This window comes from Ovis canadensis, chromosome 15 (genome assembly GCF_042477335.2).
Source record: "Ovis canadensis isolate MfBH-ARS-UI-01 breed Bighorn chromosome 15, ARS-UI_OviCan_v2, whole genome shotgun sequence".
Lineage (NCBI taxonomy): Eukaryota > Metazoa > Chordata > Mammalia > Artiodactyla > Bovidae > Ovis > Ovis canadensis.
Genome location: NC_091259.1, coordinates 73,616,464 through 73,640,855, shown reverse-complemented (window position 1 = coordinate 73,640,855; position 24,392 = coordinate 73,616,464). Strand labels below are relative to the sequence as shown.

Genomic DNA, 24,392 nt, shown 5'->3' with positions numbered 1-24,392 from the left:
TTCAAGCACCCTATTTCCTGTCTTGGGGTCAGTTTTTTTCCATTCCATCAAAATAAGCATCATAAAATATCATTTTATTTTCCCACATCAACTGGAAGCAATGATGCAATTTTTGAGGGCTAGAAGCCCAGCAGAAGCAGCTGGAATGTACTAATATTTTGACTAAAGGAGTTCATGTACAGAAGGTGCCCAGCATAGTAGCTGGTACAGGGCAGGGATGAATAAACATTAGCTGTTATTAAGATGACAATAGGTCAAATCCTACACAATATAGTGTCTACTCAAGATGCCTCTGAAATTTAAAAGCCCCGGATGGGTCAGGTATTCCCCCAGCATGGGAACACTTGTGCCCTTTCAGCAGCAAAATTAGCAGTCAGTTTGCATTTAGAAGCTGCCTGACAGACAAAAGCATACCCTTCAATACTAGAATTATACCCAGAGCACAGGGACATTCATATCACTAATGGATTATAATGGTTCACAGATTTTCACATGAATTCAATTTACCTGGAGGGCCTATTAAAACACAGATTGTTGCTGGACTCACCCCTAGGGTCTGTTCAATGGGTCTGGGTACAGCCTGAACTTTGCTGTAGAGTTCCCAAGTGATGCTGATCCTGCTGGTCTGAGAACTAAACTTTGAGAGCCACTCATGAGGAGAGGACACAAAGAGGGGATTTTTCTAGGCCAGGACAATCAGAGGCTAACTTTGCCCAAGACCCACCTCCAAGAGCTGCTCTCTGTACAAATTTTGGAAAAGTCCAAGTAGATACAGATTGTGTCTTTTCTCATCTATGGACCTCAGGCATATGGAATGGATTAATCATAAGCCTTAATGTGTGGCCCACTCTCACCAGGGGTCTGTGCATGGCCCATTTGTTCATTCATTCTTAACAATGTAATAAACACTTACAAAAATTAAAGCTAGGACCTTGAAAGGAACCTCCATCTAACTTCATCCTACCTCCCAACATATGAGTTAACCAGTTATCCATCCTTATCTTGTTTTTCTTTTTTGTAGTATTATTAAATCTGTAATCAGTGACACAATCATAGAGTGGCGTACTGAATAACGGTCAAAACAAATAATCTCTACCAGCAAAATAATATGGGTGGATCACAACTTAATACTAAGTGAGAAAAATAAGGATTGCATATGGATGATACCAGCTTATAACATTAGAATTATATACTTTTTTAGGATGCCTTAAAATTGACATGCATTTTAAAAATCTTTGTATTTTTTTCTAATCACTGAAGAAATAAATATGTGTTAACTGGAAAAGAGTCAATGAATAAGAAAAGGTATCCAGTCAGTTTTAACAGGGGAGGATATGACCCCTCAGTGTCCTTCTGGGTTCCCTAAAAAGCTCATCCTTCCATCCCCAAATGCATCCTTTGGTTTCCATTCAACAGCTCTGAGAGGAATAGGCAGTTCACACAAGAGGAAACGAAGTAGTAAACAAACACCCAGGAGAAAATGTTAACTTAGCTCATCATCAGAGAAATGCAAACTAAAGCATTTGGGGAACTATCATTCTATGACTACTAAATCAGCCAAAATAGGGAAAAGAGGACAAGAGTGAACTCTTGGGATATTACTGTAAACCTGATACACACAGACAATACTAGCACCAGTGGAAAATTTTTAAAAATTTCCCAGCAGCTCTATGATGAGATGTAGTTATGAACTGCGCAGATGTCTTAGTCTGCTGAATTTATCCTGAAGAAGTAACTCAATGGAAATACCTCAGTGGCTCCCAACAGTGCAACTACTCAGAAAACCATAGCAGAGAGCACTGTCATGGTACGCAGTGCAGCTAGGCAAATCACAGTTTTGAAGAGAAAAATGTGCATTTGCTATTTTATGCATGAGAAATATGAAGTACAAAATGGTAGGTGAGTTATGGTTAAAACCACGTGTACGAGAGCTGCATGGCAAGAGCAGAAACGAACACAGCTGCTGTATCTGGAGGTGGGATGGGAGTTGCCTTTTTTGGCGTTACCGTGGTGCGGTGTCTTAATTCTTTATTTATTTTTTAAGAACCTGGGAGGCTCCTACCTTGAGAACTCTCACAGCTTTCCTCGTCACTGTTGTCTTGACAGTTATTCTGCCCATCACAGATGAAGCTCTTGTCGATGCAGAGGCCATTCTTGCAGTGGTAGCGGGCAGTGGAGCAGAGCAGAGGATTTGCTGCTGTGAAGGGAGAACAGAGCAGATCACCAGGGAGGTTAGCCAGTCCCTCTGGGATGCCCAGAACCTTCTCCGTCTAGGGGTATGTCCTGCTCTGGAAGCAGTGATCTCAGCTCGGATGGCTGACTCAAAGCTTGTCCTGGGAGACTGGTCAAGCAATGACTTGGATAGGGCATAGGGCAAGACTGATTCTGCCCCATTCTAAAAGCTCCTTTTTCTGCTATACCACAGGTTTCTGTTGGTTATCCATTTTAAATACAGCAGTGTGTACATGACCAATGTTATGTGCCAGCCTGGATGGGAGGGGAGTTTGGGGGAGAATGGATGCATGTGTATGTCTGGCTGAATCCCTTCACTGTTCACCTGAAACTATCACAACATTGTTAATCAGCTATTCACCAGCACAAAATGGCTTTGGTGTTAAAAATAAAACTTACATTAAAAATAAATTATTTGAAAAAAAAAAAAAAAAAAGCTTCTTCCAAGGCATCATGCTGGTGTCCTATAAGCATACCAACATAGCCAGAGGGCAATGCCCAGCCCCAGCTGGTCCACCTCGAGGCAGGTCAGCAGCCTCTGAGGGGTCTAGAGCAAAACTGGAATCTCCCAGGAGAGTTAAGAATGGAATGGTTGGTAACATAAGGACACACAGAGAAGAGCAAAGACAGAAGGAGAAGCTGGGTTGGGGATCCATGAACCTCTGCCACTGATGGAGCAACGGCACACGTAATCCAAGGGCTATGTTGGATCCTACTGGTTCCCTAACTATGCACCTTCCCATAAGTCTTCATGTTTCTCCAGCTCACCCAGGTGAGTGCAGTGGTCTACTTTGCAAAACAAACAAAAAAAAAAACCAAAAAAACAAAACCATTAACCCACTTGGTCAGCCTGAGTGGCCCCCAGATACAGGCACTTTCAGAAACCTCAAAAAGAAAAATGACAGAAATGGCCTCTCCCCTCAAGGAAGAAGGTGGCAACCAGCCAGTGTGAAGTCAACACAAAACCCCTTAACGAAGCAAATCTCCATGGAAAATCACTGTTTCTACTGCACAATTTATCTTGCTTCACCACTCCCTGCAGCACAATTCAAGCAAGGCTCTTTCCAGGGTTCTATTTTCGATAAATGAAGCAGCAAAAGGAGAAATTACTCCAGCCCCAACTCTGCCATTTATTAGCTGTGTGATCTAAGGTAACTTATTTCACTTCTCTGAGCCCCGACTCCTTTTTCCGTGTACAGTACGGGCTCCATAATTTGAGGGCCCACTGCGAACTGACAATGTGAGGTCATCTTTCAGAAATTATTTAAAAATTCAAAAAGATAAGTGCTGGGCATAAAACCACATCTGGCATGCTTCAGAGCTAAGCATGAATCCTGTGCTGGTCACAGGTCCATGAAGCTGGCCCTGCTACTTACAGCCTTCATTTGAGCATCAGTGAATGCTCGAATGAGATGGCATGTGAGAAAATGTGCAGTGCAGTCTGACACACAGGGGCTCAGGAAATGTTGGACGTGCTCCCCAAGTTATGTCTGCCTTGGTCCTCCAGAGTGCGGCCCCTCCCAAAGGAGCGACATTGGTGATGATGAAGAGGGGCCTTCCTGGGACCTTGGGTTATGAATTGAGCCAGCACCTGCATTATGCATGGTACCAGAGCAGCAGGACAGACCCAGCGCTGAAGACAGTTATGGGCTTAGGAACAAGTCAGCGCCAGCATCTCTGGGTGGTCCTCACTGGCATTTATCTTTCCCATCTGCTTCACAGAGCGCTTGTCAAGATGCACTGCAATCACAGCTGCAGACTGCAAACTTCACAGGGCCCTGCAAACCCAAAGGGCTGTGGAGGTTTTTATTTTTTAATTTGTCAACTCAGAAAGTTTAATGTGAAAGGTCAGAGGAAGCAGAGGGATGGGGAAGTCAGCGCTTAGTTTTGAAGATGAGGGACCAGTGTGAAGGCAAGCAATAGGCGTCTGGCCTGGAAATGGAAGTTTTAATTATTTAAATCGCTGTGGGTCAGAGAATGGTTCCACTTGATCATGCTGAAACCAAAGTCTGACTTTAGCCAAAACCAGAAAGGGGAAACCCCAAACCACAAGTCACATTTGGTTTCTGTCCAAGGCAGCCCTCCAAACCCTTCAGCATCCCACCATGGTGGCCTCTGGCTTCCCTGGGACCCTCTGGGTCATATCTGTGCAGCCAAAGCATCGACAACAATCAGCTCACTCTAATGGACAGCCTTGGAAAAGTGGAAAATCCCACCTAGAAAGGAAACACTTCCAAGAAGGGGCTGCTGCAAACTTACCTGAGTCCCCCTACCCCTCAGTAGGAGGGCTGTGCTGAACCAATCTTAAAGACATTGCTGGTGTCTACTGACCCTTCTTCAGCCTTGGACCCTTTCAACCTCATAAACTTTTCCAAAGAAAAGAAGTCACAGGTGAGCACGTGCATACACATGTACCACATATATGCGTGCATATGTGTAAGTGTGAGTATATCCAGATCACGTGCACGTGTGCCAAGTTGCTTCAGTCGTGTCTGACTCTGTGCGACCCTATGGACTGTAGGCTGCCAGGCTCCCCTGTCCATGGGATTCTCCAGACAAGAATACTGGAGTGGGTTGCCATGTCCTCCTCCAGGGGATCTTCCCAACCCAGGGACTGAACCCATATCTCTTATGTCTCCTGCACTGGCAGGTGGGTTCTTTCCCACTAGCACCACCTGGGAAGCCCTGTTCAAGAGCACACATACCTCCAAATGAATGAAGACTGTCTACACCTTAACACACAACTCTGCTGCTAAAGAATCCACCAGGACCAAAAACCAGTCTCAGTGCATAGAATTAATACATATATTTGTTTCCAATGCATATAACCAAAAGAACCAGAATCAGAATATAGAAAGAATTCTCACAATTCAAAAGAAAAAAGACAAACAACTTAATAGGAAAATGGGCAAAGGACACGACCGGGCAATTCCCATCAGAGCAATGGCAAACGCTCAATAACAACTTGAAAAATTGTTGACAGCAGCCAGAAACGAAAGCACCACTTGAACCGCAGCAGACTTGCCAAACTTCAGGTCTTAAAATTCCAGGTTGTTGGTCAGGCTGGGGAGGGAGAGGAAGTCTTAGAGACTGCTTGTGGGAGCGTGAATTTGTAGATCCACCTCGGAGACCAATTTAGTGATACCAGGTGATGCTTAAGGGGCATATGCCCCATGGCCCAGTCATTTCACTTCCAGCTACACAAATGTTCACTGAAACACTGTTTGTAAAATAAAAATATTAGCAATGACTCAAATATTCACCCACAGGAGGATTAACACCATGTGCTACATTGTTATAACAAAATTTTACAGCAGAAGATGGCTAACTGTTTCTGTACAGGACCAGATAGTAAATATTCTAGCCTTTAGTAACCTTTGGGTTTTGCCCTCTTCCTTAACTACTCAACTTTGCCACAGTGGTACAAAGTGGCCATAGAAAACTCAAATGAAGATCAGGGCTGTGTTCCAATAAAACTTGATTTATGGGTGATACATGCATTTAAAGTTAAGTAACTTTCTGAACAGGGCATAGGACAATTTGGGGCCAACACCTGCTGAACAGCAGTGAAAAATGAATGAACCAATAAACAAGTCCTATTGTACAGCACAGGGAACTATATTTGATATCCTTGGATAAACTATAACAGAAAGGATAAAAAGAATATATATGTGTATAACAGTTTGGTGTATAGCAGAAATGAACATAACACTGTAAATCAACTATATTTCAATTTAAAAAAATATAAAATAAGAAAGGACCGGAATCAAGATGGATCAATCTCACAAATATAATCACGGGGAAAAAGTTATAAAAGATACTGGCAAGTTATATAAAAATATGCATAGGGTTGTACCACTCAGATAAAATTACCTATGCAAAAGAACGCTCTCTATTATTCAAGTTATGAAAATACATACTTGCATTGTAAGGTCAGTGGACGCCTTTGGAGAGAAGGGGAGGCCAGGATCAGAGAAGGGTGTACTGAAGACTAGTAATGATATTCGATAAGATTTGATTATTTTAAAAACCTGAAGCAAATAAGGAATATAGCAATATGTTTTTTTTTTTCCATTGAGAAATAACTGACATACAACATTATATTAGTCTGGGGTGTAAAATGCAACGATTTGATATTGGTATACATTGCAATAAGTCTAGTTAACATCTGTCACCACACATTGTTATAAAATCCTTTTTGTAATGAGAACTTCAAGGATCTACTCTCTCAGCAATTTTCAAATAGATAGCGTGGTACTATTAACTATAGTTAATATAGTTACAACATTAGAATGTATTATAATATAGTATTATTAATTATAATAATATAGCCATGTGTGTGTTAGTCGCTCAGTCATGTCTGACTCTTTGCGACCCCATGGACTGCAGCCCTCCAGACTCCCCTGTGCACGGAATTCTCGAGGAAAGTATACTGGAGAGGGTTGCCATGCCCTTCTCCAAATATATCCATAACTATAGGTAATATGTGGGACTCCCCCGGTGGCTCAGATGGTTAAAAGTCTGCCTGCAATGCAGGAGATCTGGGTTGGGAAGATCCCCTGGAGAAGGGAATGGCAGCCCACTCCAGTATTCTTGCCTGGAGAATCCCATGGACAGAGGAGCCTAGCGGGCTATAGTCCACAGGGTCACAAAGAGTCAGACACGACTGAATGACTAACACACACACACAGTTAATATGACTTTTAAAATAGGGTGTGGGGAACACAGGTGTTCATTTAACTTTTCTTTTTCAGTATGTTTGAAAGAGTTTACTAAGAGTTTTAAAGAGTCTAATTTGGCAGAAATGTTTCAGTGATCACTCACTTTCCTTTACTCTTTCCCCACAGTTATCTCTGGTCTACAGATCCCTGTCTTCAGAATTCTGTAGCCCATTTGCTCAGAGGACACAGGTAGATACAGGTCAACAGCTGCACCTGGGATTCCTCCTTATCGATAGCTCCTCATTGAGCACTATGTCTCACCTCCAAGGCAGGGCAGAGAAAGAGAGGCAAAGGATGCCAGAAGAATACTCCCTAAACCCAGCAGCAAGCCAGAAAAAGGCCTCCAAACCATCAAAACACACTTCAGGATGTCGGTGCCCTTCAGGTGCTGGCAGCATCCTCAGGAAGGACCCTCAAGCCCTCCCCTCCCCCAGGTCTATTGATTCTCTGTTTATGTAAATTCCAACGAGGTTTGTGTTTCGGTTCCCAAGGACACAGCAAACCAGAAGGGAGACAAGATGCTGCTGCCAACCTGCAGACAAAGCGCCAGCAAGAAGTAAAAGCTGACAACCAGGGGAGGGGCCCCCAAAGCTATAAAAAGCCACATTAGGAATTCCTAAAGCAGAAGAGCCCAAGATAGTTTCAAAAGAGACCAAGAAGTTCTAAATGGAGCCAAAGGCAACCCTGTATTATAGCCCAGTCTGAACAATGTGCGTGCTAAGTCGCGTCAGTCGTGTCTGACTCTGCGACCCTATGGACTGTAGCCCACTAGGCTCCTCTGTCCATGGGACTCTCCAGGCAAGAATACTGGAGTGGGTTGCTAGGCCCTCCTCTAGGAGATCCTTCCCACCCAGGGATTGAACCCGTGTCTCTTATGTCTCCTGAACAGGCAGGCATGCTCTTCACCACTAGTGCCACCTGGAAAGCCCAGTTTAAACAACAGAGCTCCCAAGAGCACTCCTGTGCTGTCACCAGAGAGAGACACTGATGAAGCCAAGCTACACACATCTGAGACAAAACCCCGTCAAAGACTCACTTACCCAGAGTAAAATCTCTGCAAAGACCCCAGACAACTCAGTTTTCACTCTATTTCTCCCAGGGCCTCTGCAGCATTTACCAGTCTTGAGGCAGATTTCAGGGTGTGTGTACGGTGGACTGACTGTATAGGCTCTGGGCAGGGGGGTGGAAAGTGGTCAAGTCTCAGGGGTTCCTGCGATGCCACAGGCCACTCACCCAGAACTCAGAAACATAACTGCTGGACGGCCCATAAACTAACCAGGAAACGCTTCCTACTTCGGGATGCTATGTCTGTGTCTTCTAGCAAAATTTAATGTGCTCCACGTGTATGTTCCCTTTGTCCTTGTTAAGGTTTCCCAGTCACTGAAAAAATGTATTATTCTACTCGCTTAACTAGCAAGAGGAACACTGCTCTTTCCAGCATTTATTTCAATGGGGATGGAGAAAACTGTCTACAGAGTTAACTTCAAAAACTCAACGGTGACTCCAAAGGTCCCCAGCTCTTCTTACCACAACAAACACAGGGATCTAAGAATCTGTTTCCCAGCCCACAAGACTCAGGAAAGAGAAGTTGTCTCTCCCCGCCAGAGGGAGGGAGGGGTGAGTTAAGGTTAAACTCAGTGGTTAATTAAACTGGCGGCAATTACTCCAACCACATCTGAAGGAAAAGACCCAGGGCTCACTGCAAGTCATCCAAAAGCAACTGAGCGGCTTCAAGACAGGAAATGAAGCCATCTATCTCCAGCAGGATGTAGGAAATATTGCCTTTAATCCATTTAAAGTCTGTGAAGTCGGCCTCTTTCCCACCTCAAAGGGTTCTGGACAAAACACATCAATGAAAACCTCCTCGTCCCCAGCCCCCACAGCTCCCACAGCCCCCATCTGCTCCACAGTCCAGGGAGGTGGTGGTGATCACTCACTTCCTCGCCAAGCATCCCAACCTCCCCGTCTCCGTGGGGATCTTGTCTTCCCAGCCCCCGTTTCCCTGGGAACCAGGCAACTAGGGGACTTTCTCTGTTCCAGGACGGAGGATGTCCGGCCCTAAGCCTCTCTGCCAATAATCCGACCCATTAACAAGCACTGCTTCCTTTGTGGCCTGCAAGATACTGGCAGCCCTGACCTTCAAAGAAGAGGCGGCTTGTCTGCAGCCAGAGGCAAGTTCGTGCTGCCTTTCAGAGCAGGCCCTCGGCCCCCCGAGACACAGCAGGGCCACGTGCAGCGGCATTCTAAGGGAGCCCTCTTTTGAGTCTGCAGGAAGGCAAAGGCTGCCACTCTGGTCAAGCAAGAGGAGGCAAAGGTTCCTCAATCTCATCTGCCTTTTCCCCAGCCTCTAAGGACCTGGAATCAATCCACAATAAAGGAGACACGGGTTAGATCCCTGGGTGGGGAAATCCCCTGGAGGAGGAAATGGCAACTGCCTCCAGTATTCTTGCCTGGAGAGTGCTGTGGTCAGAGGATCCTGGTGGACTATGGTCCATAGGGTCGCAAAGAGCTGGACGCAACTCCAGCGACTGAGCATGCAAGGACCTGGAGGATGTGAATTTTCAGAAGCCCTCTAGAGGCAGCACGGCGGCGGCAGCGGCAGAGACTAAGTCATTGCTAATCGCTGTTTACCTCCTCCTTGCAGAGGCTTCCTGAGCCGGCTACCTCCTGTCCCACGCCCAGCCTGCCTCCCTCCAATTTCAATTTCACTGCTTCGGTCACCACTCTTCTGTGGATGGCTCCCCAGATCTTCCCTCCAAGGACAATCCTCTTTCTCCTGACACTTTGTGGACACCTCTGCCTGACTGTCCCCTTCACCTCAAACTCTGCATGGCTGACACTGACATCCTTACCTCTCTCCCCAACTGCTCCCTTGCTCCTTGGGTCCACTTGTCTTAAAGGGACCACCAAGGGTGGAACGGATTGAGAGAATAGCACTGAAACATGTATGTTACCATATGCAAAACAGATGGCCAGTGGAAATTTGCTGTGTGATGCAGGCAGCTCAACCCAGGGCTCTGTGACAACCTAGATGGGTAGGATGGGGTGGGAAGTGGCAGGGAAGTTCAAGAAGGAGGGAACATATGTGTACCTGTGGCTGACTCACACTGATGTATGGCAGAAATCAACGCAACATTGTAAAGCAATTATCCTCCAATTAAAAATAAAAATTTTAAAAAGAGACCACCATGTCCCAGCTCTCCAGACTCCAGCCATGCTTGACCTTCTCCCTTTCTCACTCTGCACTCAGCTCAGAATTAACTGCTCCTCACCGGGAATAAAATACAATCTTAGATGGTTAACTTTTTTTCCTTCTAGTTTTATTGAGATATGACTGATGTATAGCACTGTATAAGTTTAATCATACAGCATAATGATTTGATTTACATACATCATGAAATGATGATCACACTAAGGTTAGTGAACATCTATCATCTCAAATAAATACAAAATTAAAGAAATAAAAATTTTTTTTCTCGTGAGGAGAACTTTCAGGATTTACTCCCTTAACAGCTTTCATACATAATAACATACCGCAGTGTTATTGTATTTATCATGTTGTACATCACATCCCTAGAAGTTATTAACCAGACTGTTAACATTTCATGACCTGCTGCAGCCTACCCTTCCAAGCATACATTTTTCTGTAATGATTAATAGTGAGGGAATGAAATCCACCTGGGTTCAAATTTCAGCTCTACCACTCACGAGCTACATGACATTAGGAAAATTCTTTAACTTCTTTCAGCCTCAATTTCATCATGTGGACTTACCAGGTGTTTCAGTGGGTAAAGAACCTGCCAGTGCAGGAGATCTAAGAGATGCGAGTTTGATCCCTGAGTCTGGAAGATTCCCTGAAGAAGGGAATCGCAACCCACTCCAGTATTCTTGCCTGAAGACTCTCCATGGACAGAGCAGCCTGGTGGGCTACAGTCCATGGGGTCGCAAAGGGTCAGACACGACTGAAGCAACTTAGCATGTGTGCATAGTAGAAACAGGAATAGTGCCTGTGTCTTAAGATTTTGTGAAAATCAAATGAGATAACTGAGAATCACATGTGGCCCATAGCAGAAGCTCAATAAATGCTTATAATAGTAATTATTACTGAGGATTCACATTAGTATAGTGGTTAAGAGTTCAGACCCTGGATTTATAACCACCTGGGTCGATGTCACAATTTTGCCATTTACTATGTGACTTTAGACAAGTTATTTAACCTTTCTGGATCTCACTTCCTTCTCTACCAAAAGAGAGTCATAGTATTACCAACCTAAAATGAGATCAAACAGGTAGAGCATATAAAAATGTACCAGATACATAGGTGCTCAGTCATTGTCAGCCAAGTGGCATCTTAGGCCCTGCACGGTCTGCATACCTCCCTGCCTCTGCCTGGGCCTTCAGCCTAAAAGACTTTATGGAACTATACCACCAACTTTTAAATGGTACCCATCCTCCTGGATCCACCTCTTTCAATAACCTGCTCTGGTAAGCCTAGAGGGAAATAACCTCTCCTCTGATTAGTGATTCTCACAGTACTCCCAGCTGTCCACCCATACTGTAATTACTTGGGTAAGATGATTTTGGTCTCCCTGGCTTGAGCATCATCTCAGCAAAGCCATTTCTACATCCCTCACCGCATCGTGCATGGTGTCTGGCACAGAAATCTTGGAAAGAGAATGAATCTAAAAGAAGGTAGCAGTTGGGGCGAATCCACAATGTGCAATCTAAATGTGCCCTCTGGGTGACTATCTGCAACCGGAGAAGAGGACCAAGACATGTCCATGTTAAGAATATATCCTGACTGCCTGTCTTTTTCTTTAACCCTGTGTTTGATTAGTTGCCCGATCCATTCATTCCACAGACATTTACTCACTATTTCCTATAAATTAAGCACTCTAATAGGCACTAAGGATGAAAGAAAACCCAGCCTGTTCTTAAAGAGCTTACACTCTACTGGGGAGACGGGCAGGTCAGTGGGTACTGAAGATAAAGCATGAAAAGCGTAATTTATTCCACGTACATTTACCACGTGGGGAGACTGAACCAGGCCATACAGCTGGCACTAGGAGTACAGCTGTGAATCACCAACAATCACCCAGTGGCCATTATGGTGTAGTAGCAAAGGCAGACAATAAATGGAAAGTGGTGGTAAGTGCAGAGGAGAAGAGTGAAGCAGGGGAAGGAGATGGAGCAGGAGGCTGGGGAGGGGAGAAGGTATCTTCACAAAGTATTCAGGGCAGGCGTCTGATTTGACAGCATTTGTCTGAAGAAGGCCCAAGATGGTGTGCCAACAGGCAAGGGAAAGACAAGCCCAGCCTCGGCAGACCAGCAACAACTCCCCAAGGAAGCAGGTCACACAGCAGCCTTTAAAGGAACCTTGCTGATGGAGCTTCCGAGCACACGGTGGAAATACCCTTCTGTTCCTCAGCTCACCCAGCCCCTCTGATTGATGCAGGCACATCTCCTTGAGGCTTCATCCACGGATCTGCTGAGGAGTGAAGAGGAAATGGGGAATCTCATCCGGGTGGACATGAATAAAACTACAAAAATACACAAGCACTGAGGGGCTCCATGAATAAAAAACACAGATATACTGGCTGGGCGATTCAGCTGTTCAGGGGGACAGTCAAGAATGCATCAGCAGTGGAAGAAGCATAGCGGGTTTTCTGAGCACAACTATACTGAACACAGCAGCAGAAGATTCTGCTTGAGGGAATTTTCCACTGTGGTCATCCAGACTGGTCTGCCATCTCAGTTCCTGGCAGGAGTCCTCAAGCTCACCAACAAGGGACTGGGGAGAGCTGTGCTGCCAGCCGGTCCAGGGCTTCACCTCCTGCCAAGGATGTCTGAGAACGAGGCAGGAGGGAGAGGCCAAACACAGTGAAAAGGAAGAAGGAAGGCAATGAGAGGGCAAATTCTCAGCACTGTGATCCTCTAGAAGGGATACTGGTCCTTGCTTAGCCTCACTTCTGCCAAATGAATGCAAATGGTGGAAAAACACTTCACAGTAATAAAATTCTTTAAAAATATGACTGTTCAATTATTTGCTGAAGTTAAGACACCACCCAACAAAACCATTCCTTTATCCTTTATTTCTTTATACCATTTTTGGAAAATCCCAGTTACATATGAAAATAGAGAGTGTACAGGGAAGCCCTGTATTTCCATCACCTGGCTTTAATAATTACTAGTATGATCCAAGGAGAAGGCAATGGCACCCCACTCCAGTCCTCTTGCCTGGAAAATCCCATGGATGGAGGAGCCTGGAAGGGTGCAGTCCATGGGGTCGCTGAGGGTCAGACACAACTGAGCAACTTCACTTTCACTTTTCATTTTCATGCATTGGAGAAGGACTTACTTCAGTGTTCTTGCCTGGAGAATCCCAGGGATAGGGGAGCCTGGTGGGCTGCCATCTATGGGGTCTCACAGAGTCCGGACACGACTGAAGTGACTTAGCAGCAGCAGCAGCAGCAGTATGATCCAAAAATGGGCAGAAGGCCTATATATATTAACATTTCTCCAAAGAAAACAAACGGGTGGCCAATAGGCACTGAAAAGATGCTCAACGTCACTAACGATTAGATAAATGCAAATCAAGACTACAGTGAGGTACCACCTCGCAACAGTCAGAATGGACATCAATAAAAAGTCTACGAGTAACAAATGCTGGAGAGGGTGTGGAGAAAAGGGAACCCTCCTACACTGTTGGCGGGGATGTACGTTGGTACAGTCACTGCGGAAAACTGAGGAAATTGCTCAGAAAACTAAAAACAGAATTACCATATGATTCAGCAGTCTCACTCTTAGGCAGACATCCAGATAAAACTATAACCCCAAAAGATACATGCACCCTATGTTCACAGCGGCACTATTCACAAGAGTCAAGACACGGAGACAACATAAACGCCCACTGACAGAGGAATGGGTAAAGACGGTGTGGTGAGCATATACAATGGAATACTACTCAGCCATGAAAAGAATGGAATAATGCCATCTGCAGCAACAGGGACGCAACTAGAGACCATCAGACAAAGGCAAAGAAGGTCAAAAGGAGAAAGGTAAACGTCATCTGATATCTCTTACAGGTGGAATCTAGACTATGACGCAAATGAACCTATCTAAGAAACAGAAACACAATCAGGGACAAAGAAATAAGACTGATGGTTGCCGGAGTCGGGGGGAGGGCAGGAAGTTGGAGGAGAGATGGAGCAGGAGATTGGGGTTAACAGATGTGGACTTTCATGTATGGAATGAATAAGCAGGAAGGTATTACTGCACAGCAGAGAGAACTATATTCAATATTATACAATAAACCATAAGGAGAAAGAATATTTTAAAAAATGTATATATATGTATAATGAATCACTTCTGCTATACAACAGTAATTAACACAGCAATGTAAATCAACTATACTTCAATTTAAAAAAAGAGAGAAGAAAATTTATTTTCCAGTGTCTAAGCAATAAACCCATAATTTAAATGAAAAAAAAAGGTACCAATATGCTGACAATTCTGTTTCAGTCCTACCTCGCCCATTAGTACCTCCCCCACCCCCTCCCAGAGGAAAGGCTTGAAACATATCCTAGATACCATGTAATTTTACTTTCATATACTCTAGGATATATTTATCAACAATAAAGACTATTTTAAAAAGTAAGAATGTCACCCTCAAACTGAAAAAATTAGCAATAACGCCTTAATATCACTAGATACACAACCACAATTCAAGATTTCCCAACTATCTCCAGTTTTTTAAAACAGTGGTTTGTTTGAATCAGAGTTGAAACAAGATCCATATGTTACATTTGGTTGGTTTGTCTCTTAGTCTCTTTGAATCTGTAGGTTCTCCCTTCCTGTATTATTTTTTTCTTAGAATTTATTTGTGGATGTAATTGAGTGATGGAGAATGTCCCACATTCCGGATCTGGTGATTTGTCTACCCATGGGGCCACTGATGTATGTGTTCCTGTCCCTGAATTTTTGTAAACTAGTGGTCAGTATTAAGAACTGCAAGTCTGGGGATTTCCCTGGTGGTCAGTGGTTAAGACTCTTGCTTCCAATGCAAGGGCACAGGTTCAATCCCTGGTCAGGGAACTAGCATCTCACATGCGAAAAAAATTTTTTTAAATAAAGAGAAAGAATTGCATGTTCATGTTCCCCCTAAATTCATATGTGGAAACCCTAACACCTAAATAGATGGAATTAGGAGGTGGCGTCTTTGGGAGGTGCTGAGGGTTAGCTGAGGTCAAAGGGTGATGTTCTCATGATGGGATAAGCACCCTTACAAGATGAGGAGCAAAAATTCTCTCCGCGTATGCACAGAAAGTCATGTGAGGTTACAACCAGAAAGAGGGGCCACCCCACCAACCCAACCATGCTGGTACTCGGATCCTGGACTTCCAGATCCGGGAAGTAAGTTTCTATCATGTACGCCACTCAGTGTACGGTATTCCATTCTAGCAGCCTGAGCCGACTGAGTCAGGTAGAGCCTCCGTCAGATTCAGGTAGGATGCCTGGGGCAGAAACACCATAGAGCGGCACTGGGTGTGCCTCCAGGGTCATCTCAGAAGGCTAGTGTTTGGGGGTCTCTTTTCTTGAATGCTAGGACTGTCTTCTGGGCGTCCCCACATCCAAGTCAGGCAGAGCAGCCACATGGCACCCTGGCTCTGCCACTGAACGCGGCTAAAGAAAACCCACACGGAACACATGGAGCGGCGACGTTTAGATTCTGAGAAGTAAACTGGAGTAGACCAATCTGCGGGAAGAAGACCAAGATTTGAACTTGCACTGAAATGGTGCCAAGCCTACTTCTTTCTCTCCTCTCAGACTCCCAAGAAATGGGCAAATATCAGAGAGATCGCAGAGAGCGGAGAACCTAGGAAAGCGACTCCGTAAAGTTTCTGAATTCTGAAGTGGATTCCCAAGCTGGACATGCATGGATCTTGTCCTAATGAGCACACCAGACTGTGATAACAGAAACCTACAGACCACTGCCCAGCTCCCAGACTGACCACTGGAAGGTGCAGACACAGGACAGGTCCAAGCAGCCACTGCAAAAACAGTCTGAGAAGAACTGCAACCACAGCCCACAGAGGGCTGCCAGGAACTTGCGGCCTGACCCAACAGGGTCATTTGTCCACTAAAGCAAAAACATAAGCCTTCTCCATGGGGTTTAATAAAAACCCAAAGTGTCATACATAATGACCAAAATAGCCAGAATATAATCCAGTTTTTTACTTGGCATATGAAAAGACAGGAAAATCTCAACTCTCATGAGAAAAGATAACCAACAGATACTAACACCAAAATAAGGCAGATGTTGGAAATTCGTGACACAGACATTAAAGCAGCTATTATCCAAATATTCTAACAAGTAATCATGAACACTCTCAAAACAAACGAAAAATAAAAAGTCTCAGCAAAGAAACACAAGATATAAAGAGGAACCAAAAGAAAATTTTAGAACTGAAAAAATACAGTAACCAATGATGAAATGTAAGTTGGCACTGCCACTATTTCACACTGTGGTGCTGGAGAAGACTCTTAAAGAGTCCCTTGGACTGCAAGGAAATCAAACCAGTCAATCCTAAAGGAAATCAACCCTAAATATTCATTGGAAGGACTGATGATGAAGCTCCAATACTTTGGCAACCAGATGCAAAGAGTGACTCATTGGAAAGACTCTGATGCTGGGAAAGATTGAAGGCCAAACGAGAAGAGGGTGGCAGAGGATGAGATGGTTAGCCGGCATCACTGACTCAGTAGACATGAATTTGAGCAAACTCTGTCTGGGAGATAGTGGAGGACTGAGGAGCCTGGTGAGCTTAGCAACTTAGCGACTGAACAACAACAATCACTATGGAGGTTCCTCATAAAACTAAAAATAGAATTACCACGTGCGTGCTGTCTTTCAGTCATGTCCGACTCCTTCTGACCCCACAGACTGTAGCCCTCCAGGCTCCTCTAGCCATGGAATTCTCCAGGCAAGAATTTGAGTGGGTTGCCAGGCTCTCCTTCAGGGGATCTTCCTGACCGAGGGATCGAACCTGGGTCTCCCACACTGCAAACAGATTCTGTACCACGGAGCCACCAGGGAAGCCCAGAATGACCATATGATCCATCAATCCCACTCCTGGGCACATGTCCAGACAAAACTATGATTCAAAAATACACATGCACCCTTTGTTCATAGCAGCACTATTTGCAACAGCCAGGACATGGAGACCATCTAAGTGTCCACCAGCAGAGGAAAGGGTGGAGGAGGTGTGGTGCACACACACAGTGGAGTATCACTCAGCCATAAAAGGATGGGACAATGCCATCTGCAGCAGCACGGGCGGACCCAGAAATTATCCCACCAAGTGAAGCGAACCAGAAAGATACCACAAGGCATCTCTTGCATGTGGAATTTCAAATAGGCCGCAAACGAACCTACCTATGAAACAGAAACAGACTCACAGGCAGAGAGAACAGACTTGTGTTTGCTAAGGGGGAGGGTTGGGGGAAGGATGGAGTGGGAGGTTGGGATAAGCAGATGTAAGCTATTATGCAGCATATGGATAAACAACAACGTCCTATTTGCATAGCACAGGGAACTATCCTCAGTATCCTATGATAATCATGATAGAAACAAATATTGTAAAAATGAATGTATTGATATATATGTATAACTGAATCACTTCGCTATACAGCAGGTATTAACATAACATTGTGAATAAACTACATTTCAATTAAAAAAGACAAATTAAAAAATACCGAAATTTTAAAAGTACCCTGTTGTAGGGGCTTTAAAGCAGACTGGGGGTGACAGAAAAGAAGGAAAGCTGACGAACTTTAGCCGAAGAGCAGAGTAGTAGAATCTATGCAATCTGGACAATGAAAAGAAAAAAGATGGATTAAAAAATGAACAGAGCTTCAGGGACCTAAAATTGTTAGCAGAACCTCATTTAAAAAAAAAAAAGAGAGAGGGCTATAAACCAAGTACAATTCAGTTAAAGAGAGAGAAAGTATAGCTTAAAATGTACTAAGTACGGCAACAGACAAAATCCTACAGATTCAGAGAGAACCCTCCCAGGATAAACTCAAAGAAATCCACATACCCAGATACATTATCATCTAACTGCTGAAAACTAAAGACCAAAAAGATCTTCAAAGCAGCCAGAGGAAAACAGTCTGTTCTCTAGAGGAAAACAATTTAAAATAACTACAACTTTCTCACGGGAAATAAGAGAAGCCAGAGGAAGTGGCACAACATCTTAAAAGGGCTGTGGAGGAAGGAACTGTCACCCCAGAATTCTCTATGCAGTAAAAAATATCCTTCAGGAAAGCAGGTAAAATAAAGACATTCGCAGATGAAGGAACACTAAGAGCATTTGTTGCCAACAGTACTGCTTTAAAAGAATTGCTAAAGGAAGTTCTGCAGACAGAAGGAAAATGATATGAGAAAAACACTTGGAACAACATGAATCAAGGAAGAGCAGTCAAAATGGTAAATATCTGGGTAAATATCTATAATAGACGAGTCTTCTCCTCTGGAGTTCTTTAAAATATATCAGAAAAGTTCAAGCAAGAATCAGAACATTGTCTTTTGGGTTTTTTTAAGTACACAGATGTACTATCTATACAACTATAATATAAAGATATCCATAGTGTGATCAGGTTTCTACGCTCCTTATCACTCTATGGGGCAATATTGATTCAAAGCCGCCTGTGAGAAGATTGACTGCTGGTTTCAGAACTTTTCTGCTGGATCCAATCCATTATAAAACTCCCTATCAATTTTTCATCTAATGGTTTTAGTAGCCACTGAAGATCTCCATTTCTTCATTAAGGGTTATAAAATAGACATACTCTCTCATTCTTCTATTAGCTGATATTCTTCAATTAAAAACAGAACTTTCCTAAGTCAGCTATTTAATTACTCAGAAACACAATTCATGTACAAAAAGGGAGAATAAAGGCTTGATTCTTTCATTTACCAGTTTCCAAGTAGTGAACTAGAACAGCTCTTCTCAAATGGCAGATAATGTATATAATTTACTCATTTAGACTACTGAAGACCAATATCCAAACATTTAAATGATACAGGGGTCTTTAATTATGGCAGAGAATACACAGGATGGTGCAATTATTTACAATGTACATACTATAAGGCATCACATCTGCTTTAATTGCCAATGGATTACTCTCTAGAATGTATGTATACATGACAATATATAAAAAGAATCCCCCCTCCTCCTTAGATGATAAGATTTCTGTGGACGCTAGGAAATTGAGACCAGGCAGATACTCACAAAAGGACTAAGTAAAACATGGGCACACCTTGTTTTATTGAGCTTCACTTTATTACACTTTGAAGATATTGCATTTTTTTTTTTTTAAACAAACTGAAGATGTGTGGTAACCCTGCGCTGAGCAAGTCTGTGACCACCATCCTTGCAATAGCATTTGCTCACTCTGTGTTTCTGTGTCACATTTTGGTAACTTAAGCTTTTTCTTCATTATATTTGTTATTGGTGATCGGTGATCGGTGATCTTTGCTGTTACTATTAACACTTTTTTGTTCTGTGTTTTTAAATTAAGGTAGGTATATTGCTTTTTCTTCCCAGACAGAATGCAAATGTGCACTTAAGAGGCTACGGCATAGTGTAGTCATAACTTTTATATGCACTGGGAAACCAAAAAACTCATGTGACTCACTTTATTGCAACATTTGCTTTATTGCTGTGGTCTGGAACCAAGCCCACTGTATCTCAGAGGTATGTGTGTATAAAAGAACTATGTCTTTAGCCATTCAAAACCAAAGGCAAAATCCTAATAGACATGGTCTTCCCCGTAATCACTCAGTTTTGCTTTAAGCCACTTTGCATTTTTAAAGTCAATTACTCTGGCTAGCCATCACATGCAGCACTTTTCAGATATCATCTCATCTAATCCTCACAACTGGAGAAGGCAATGGCACCCCACTCCCATGCTCTTGCCTGGAAAATCCCATGGGCAGAGGAGTCTGGTAGGCTGCAGTCCATGGGGTCGCGAAGAGTCGGACACGACTGAGCGACTTCACTTTGACTTTTCACTTTCATGCATTGGAGAAGGAAATGGTAACCCACTCCAGTGTTCTTGCCTGGAGAATCCCAGAGACGGGGGAGCCTGGTGGGCTGCCGTCTATGGGGTCACACAGAGTTGGACACGACTGACGCGACTTAGCAGCAGCAGCAGCAATCCTCACAACGTGGAAAAAGTCTGTCAGTATCCCCATTTCAGAGGAAAGCCACTATGCAAGCAGATTATGTAAGATGCCTAACTGGTGCTTCCCCAGCGCAGAACACAAATCTGAGGCCAGACCCCAGCTCCAAAGTCATTTTGCTCAGCCAGGCCCCTGACCCTGTTAATGACATGCACCCTCCTGGCTAAGGTGGCTTTCAGCCACTTCCCTACCATTCGACAATCTAGCAGCTCTGCCATAGCTCTGCCACTTGAGACTCAGAAGATGAAATAAGGCAGCAGAAGGCACACAGGAGAGTTATAAACTCTGTGTCCCTCTTGGGAGGGTGCAGCAATGATTGTTCCATGGAAAGATATAAAGAACACAGGAGACAGTCACTCTCTTCTTTGAAGACTTAAAGAGGTAAGAGAAAATCAGTTTATCAAAACAATCACTAAAGTCATTAAAACTTTTGTTTTAAAAAAATTAATAACATGAGAAAATGGTCACAATAAAGAGGACATCTCAATTAAGCATATTACAGAAGATAGATAGATAGAAACATAGATGGAGTAGGGGATGACTATCACAAAAGAGCCCACATATTAAACAGGGCTTTTTCCTAGGCAGTTTTGCTTTCCTCCTTATCAGTTCAGTTCAGTTCAGTCACTCAGTCGTGTCTGACTCTTTGTGACCCCATGAATTGCAGCACGCCAGGCCTCCCTGTCCATCACCAACTCCTGGAATTCACTCAAACTCATGTCCATCGAGTCAGTGATGCCATCCAGCCATCTCATCCTCTGTCATCCCCTTTTCCTCCTGCCCCCAATCCCTCCCAGCATCAGGGTCTTTTCCAGTGAGTCAACTCTTCGCATGAAGTGGCCAAAGTATTGGAGTTTCAGCTCCAGCATCAGTCCTTCCAATGAACACCCAGGACTGATCTCCTTCAGAATGGACTGGTTGGATCTCCTTGCAGTCCAAGGGACTCTCAGGAGTCTTCTCAAGCATCACAGTTCAAAAGCATCAATTCTTCGGTGCTCAGCTTTCTTCACAGTCCAACTCTCACATCCATACATGACCACTGGAAAAACCATAGCCTTGACTAGATGGACCTTTGTTGGCAAAATAATGTCTCTGCTTTTCAATATGCTATCTAAGTTGGTCATAACTTTTCTCCCAAGGAGTAAGTGTCTTTTAATTTCATGGCTACAATCACCATCTGCAGTGATTTTGGAGCCCCAAAATATAAAGTCTGACACTGTTTCCCCATCTATCTGCCATGAAGCGATGGGACCAGATGCCATGATCTTAGTTTTCTGATTGTTGAGCTTTAAGCCAACTTTTTCACTCTCTTCTTTCATTTTCAAGAGGCTTTTTAGTTCCTCTTCACTTTCTGCCATAAGGGTGGTATCATCTGCATATCTGAGGTTATTGATATTTCTCCCAGCAATCTTGATTCCAGCTTGTGCTTCTTCCAGCCCAGTGTTTCTCATGATATACTCTGCATATAAGTTAAATAAGCAGGGTGACAATATACAGCCTTGACGTACTCCTTTCCCATTTTGGAACCAGTCTATTGTTCCATGTCCAGTTCTAACTGTTGCTTCCTGACCTGCACACAGGTTTCTCAAGAGGCAGGTCAAGTGGTCTGGTCATCCCCCACTCCATCTATGTTTCTATCTATCTATCTTCTCTAATATGCTTAATTGAGATTTGTTTTTTTAAAACAAAAGTTAAAAAAATTTTCCACAGTTTATTGTGGTCCACACAGTCAAAGGCTTTGGCATAGTCAATAAAGCAGAAATAGATGTTTTTCTGGTACTCTCTTGCTTTTTCCATGATCCAGTAGATGTTGGCATCTCAATCAAGCATATTAGAGAAGATAGATAGATAGAAACATAGATGGAGTGGGGGATGACTATCACAAAATAGCCCACATATTAATGGGGCTTTTTCCTAGGCAGTTTTGCTTTCTTCTTTATACTTTTCTATGTTTTGCAACCTTTTTTTGCTGACAAAATGAGACTGTATTGGGAAGGAGTACCTGGGCGGAGAGTAGGAGGGTGAGGGAACCCAGTATATTCTGTAACTTTTGCAATATTTGGAAGCAAAAAAGGTTATTAAAATATTTAAGTGCAGAAAGTAAACACGTGAACCCATCCACAGCCAACTACTATCTAAATATTTCAGGGGAAAGGAAAGAGAATAAACTGAGCAGTGACCAGAGGAACCAGCAGCAGGTATACAGCAAACTGCTGAGTGAAAGGTGAGGAAGGTACACTTGACGGTCACTGAAGCTGCTGAGTGTGAATCTGACAAGGGAGGGACTGCATGTACGCAGACCAAGGAGTAGTGAGGTGAGCTTCAACATCAAGACTGCCAAGAGCCAGGTGGGGGCAGTCAGAACAAGAGGAGGTATGTGTCTGTCTCCTGATGCCGTGGAATATTAGACGGCAGGTAAAAAGAACCAGGGGTGGTCACAAGTCACAGAAAACTTTAGCTTTCTACTGTTTGGATACTTTGCCAAGAGCATATTCTTTTTCTAAATTGAGGTATAGTTGATTTACAATGTTGTATTAGTTTCTGGTGTATAGCAAAGTGATTCATACATATATATATACACACACAAAGTGATTCATACATATATATATATACACACATAGGTTCTTTTTCATATTCTTTTCCATTATGGTTTATTATAAAATACTGAATATAGTTCCCTTTGCTATACAGTAAGATCTTGTTATTTATCTATTTTATAGAGAGTAGTTTGTATCTGCTAATCCCAAACTCCTAATTTACCCCTCCCTCACCCTCTTTCCCCTTTAGTAACCATGTCTATTTTCTGTCTGTGAGTCTGTTTTGTAAACAAATTTATTTGTGTCATATTTTAGATGCCACATATAACTGAAACTGTATGGTATTTGTCTTTGTCTTTCTGACTGATTTCACTTAGTATAATAATCTCTCATATGATATCACTCATATGGTACTATGAGTCCACCCATATTTGCTATAGATGACATTATCTCATTCTTTTCTATTGCAGGGTAATATCCCATTGTGTAGGATAAGATACCACGTCTTCTTTATCCATTCATCTGTGGATGGACACGTAACTGCTTCCATGTTGTGGCCACTATAAATAATGCTGCTATGAACACTGAGCTGCATGTATCTTTTCAAATTAGAATATTCTCCAGATATATGCCCAGGAGCGGGACTGCTGGATCATATGGCAACTTGCAAGAGCATATTCTTACAGTGGAGAAGGAGATGGCAACCCCCTCCAGGATTCTTGCCTGGAGAATCCCACGGACAGAGGAGCCTGGTGGGCTACAGGCCATGGGGTCACACAAGTCGGACACGACTTAACAACTAAAGAGAGAAGAGATTCTTATAGTACATATATTATTAATATATACACATCTTTTTTTTTTAAAGAATTCTAAGTGAGAAGGAAAGCAAGCACGTAAACATGGGGTGATGACCGGGAGAGTCAGTCAGATGAGGATCTGAATGGGCCTAGAACTGGCTCTGTGCCTGATTAGCTCTGTGACTCTGGATGAGTCCACTGACCCCTCTGTGCTTCACATTCTTATCTGTGGATGGAGATCACATGCCTGCGTTCTCAGAGCAATCGTCAGAACTGAACACAAGCTATGCTCCTGGCCCAGTGCACGTAGCAGAGACCCTGATAAATGGTAGCTGGGCCTCTGTACATACACACAAGGAAGAAGTGGTAACGAGTTGATTCCAGGTAACAACAGAAAAGGCCCTAGGCTGTGGTGTAAGAAGCCCAAAGATGAGAGCGGCCAGGATGGAGGGTCCCCAGCACTTACTGCAGTTCTCTTCGTCGCTGCCGTCTGGACAGTCCTCAAACCCGTTACACCGGAAGCGGCCGATGATGCAGTGGACGCCGCTGGCGCACGGGAAGAAGGTCGGGCCGCATTTCGACTTAGCCTTGGCTGCAGGAAGACAAACAAGATAAACAAGAGACGTCAGGAGGGTAAGTTTTCCGAGCACCGCATACCCAAGCCGCTAACTTGGAGGGTGCAACAGGGTCCGTTCACATCTACCTTGAAATCCCGAGTTTCTTACCACCAGCACGCACTTCCAAAACCCAGCCAGAATGGAAACCCCCATGCATCATCCTCCAGGAAGGGGGAGATCCACTGCTACCAAAGTCCCAAGGAACCCAGACACAGCCCCTGAGCCAGCGAGGTGCAATCAAA

The 24,392-nt window shown here is 43.7% G+C and overlaps 1 protein-coding gene across 4 annotated transcripts in view; it reads right to left on the bottom strand.

The window, feature by feature from the left end:
- Positions 1-24,392, bottom strand: part of LDLRAD3 (low density lipoprotein receptor class A domain containing 3) — a 270,004-nt gene that overhangs the window by 122,897 nt on the left and 122,715 nt on the right. For 2 of the 4 annotated variants that reach the window (XM_069555126.1, XM_069555125.1), the window contains 2 exons: positions 24,000-24,125; positions 2,063-2,197 (listed from right to left, as the gene is read on the bottom strand). In XM_069555126.1, coding sequence (XP_069411227.1) covers positions 2,063-2,197; positions 24,000-24,125 — 261 coding nt within the window. The remainder of the gene's footprint in view (positions 1-2,062; positions 2,198-23,999; positions 24,126-24,392) is intronic. The other 2 variants (XM_069555128.1, XM_069555127.1) reach the window with 1 other exon arrangement.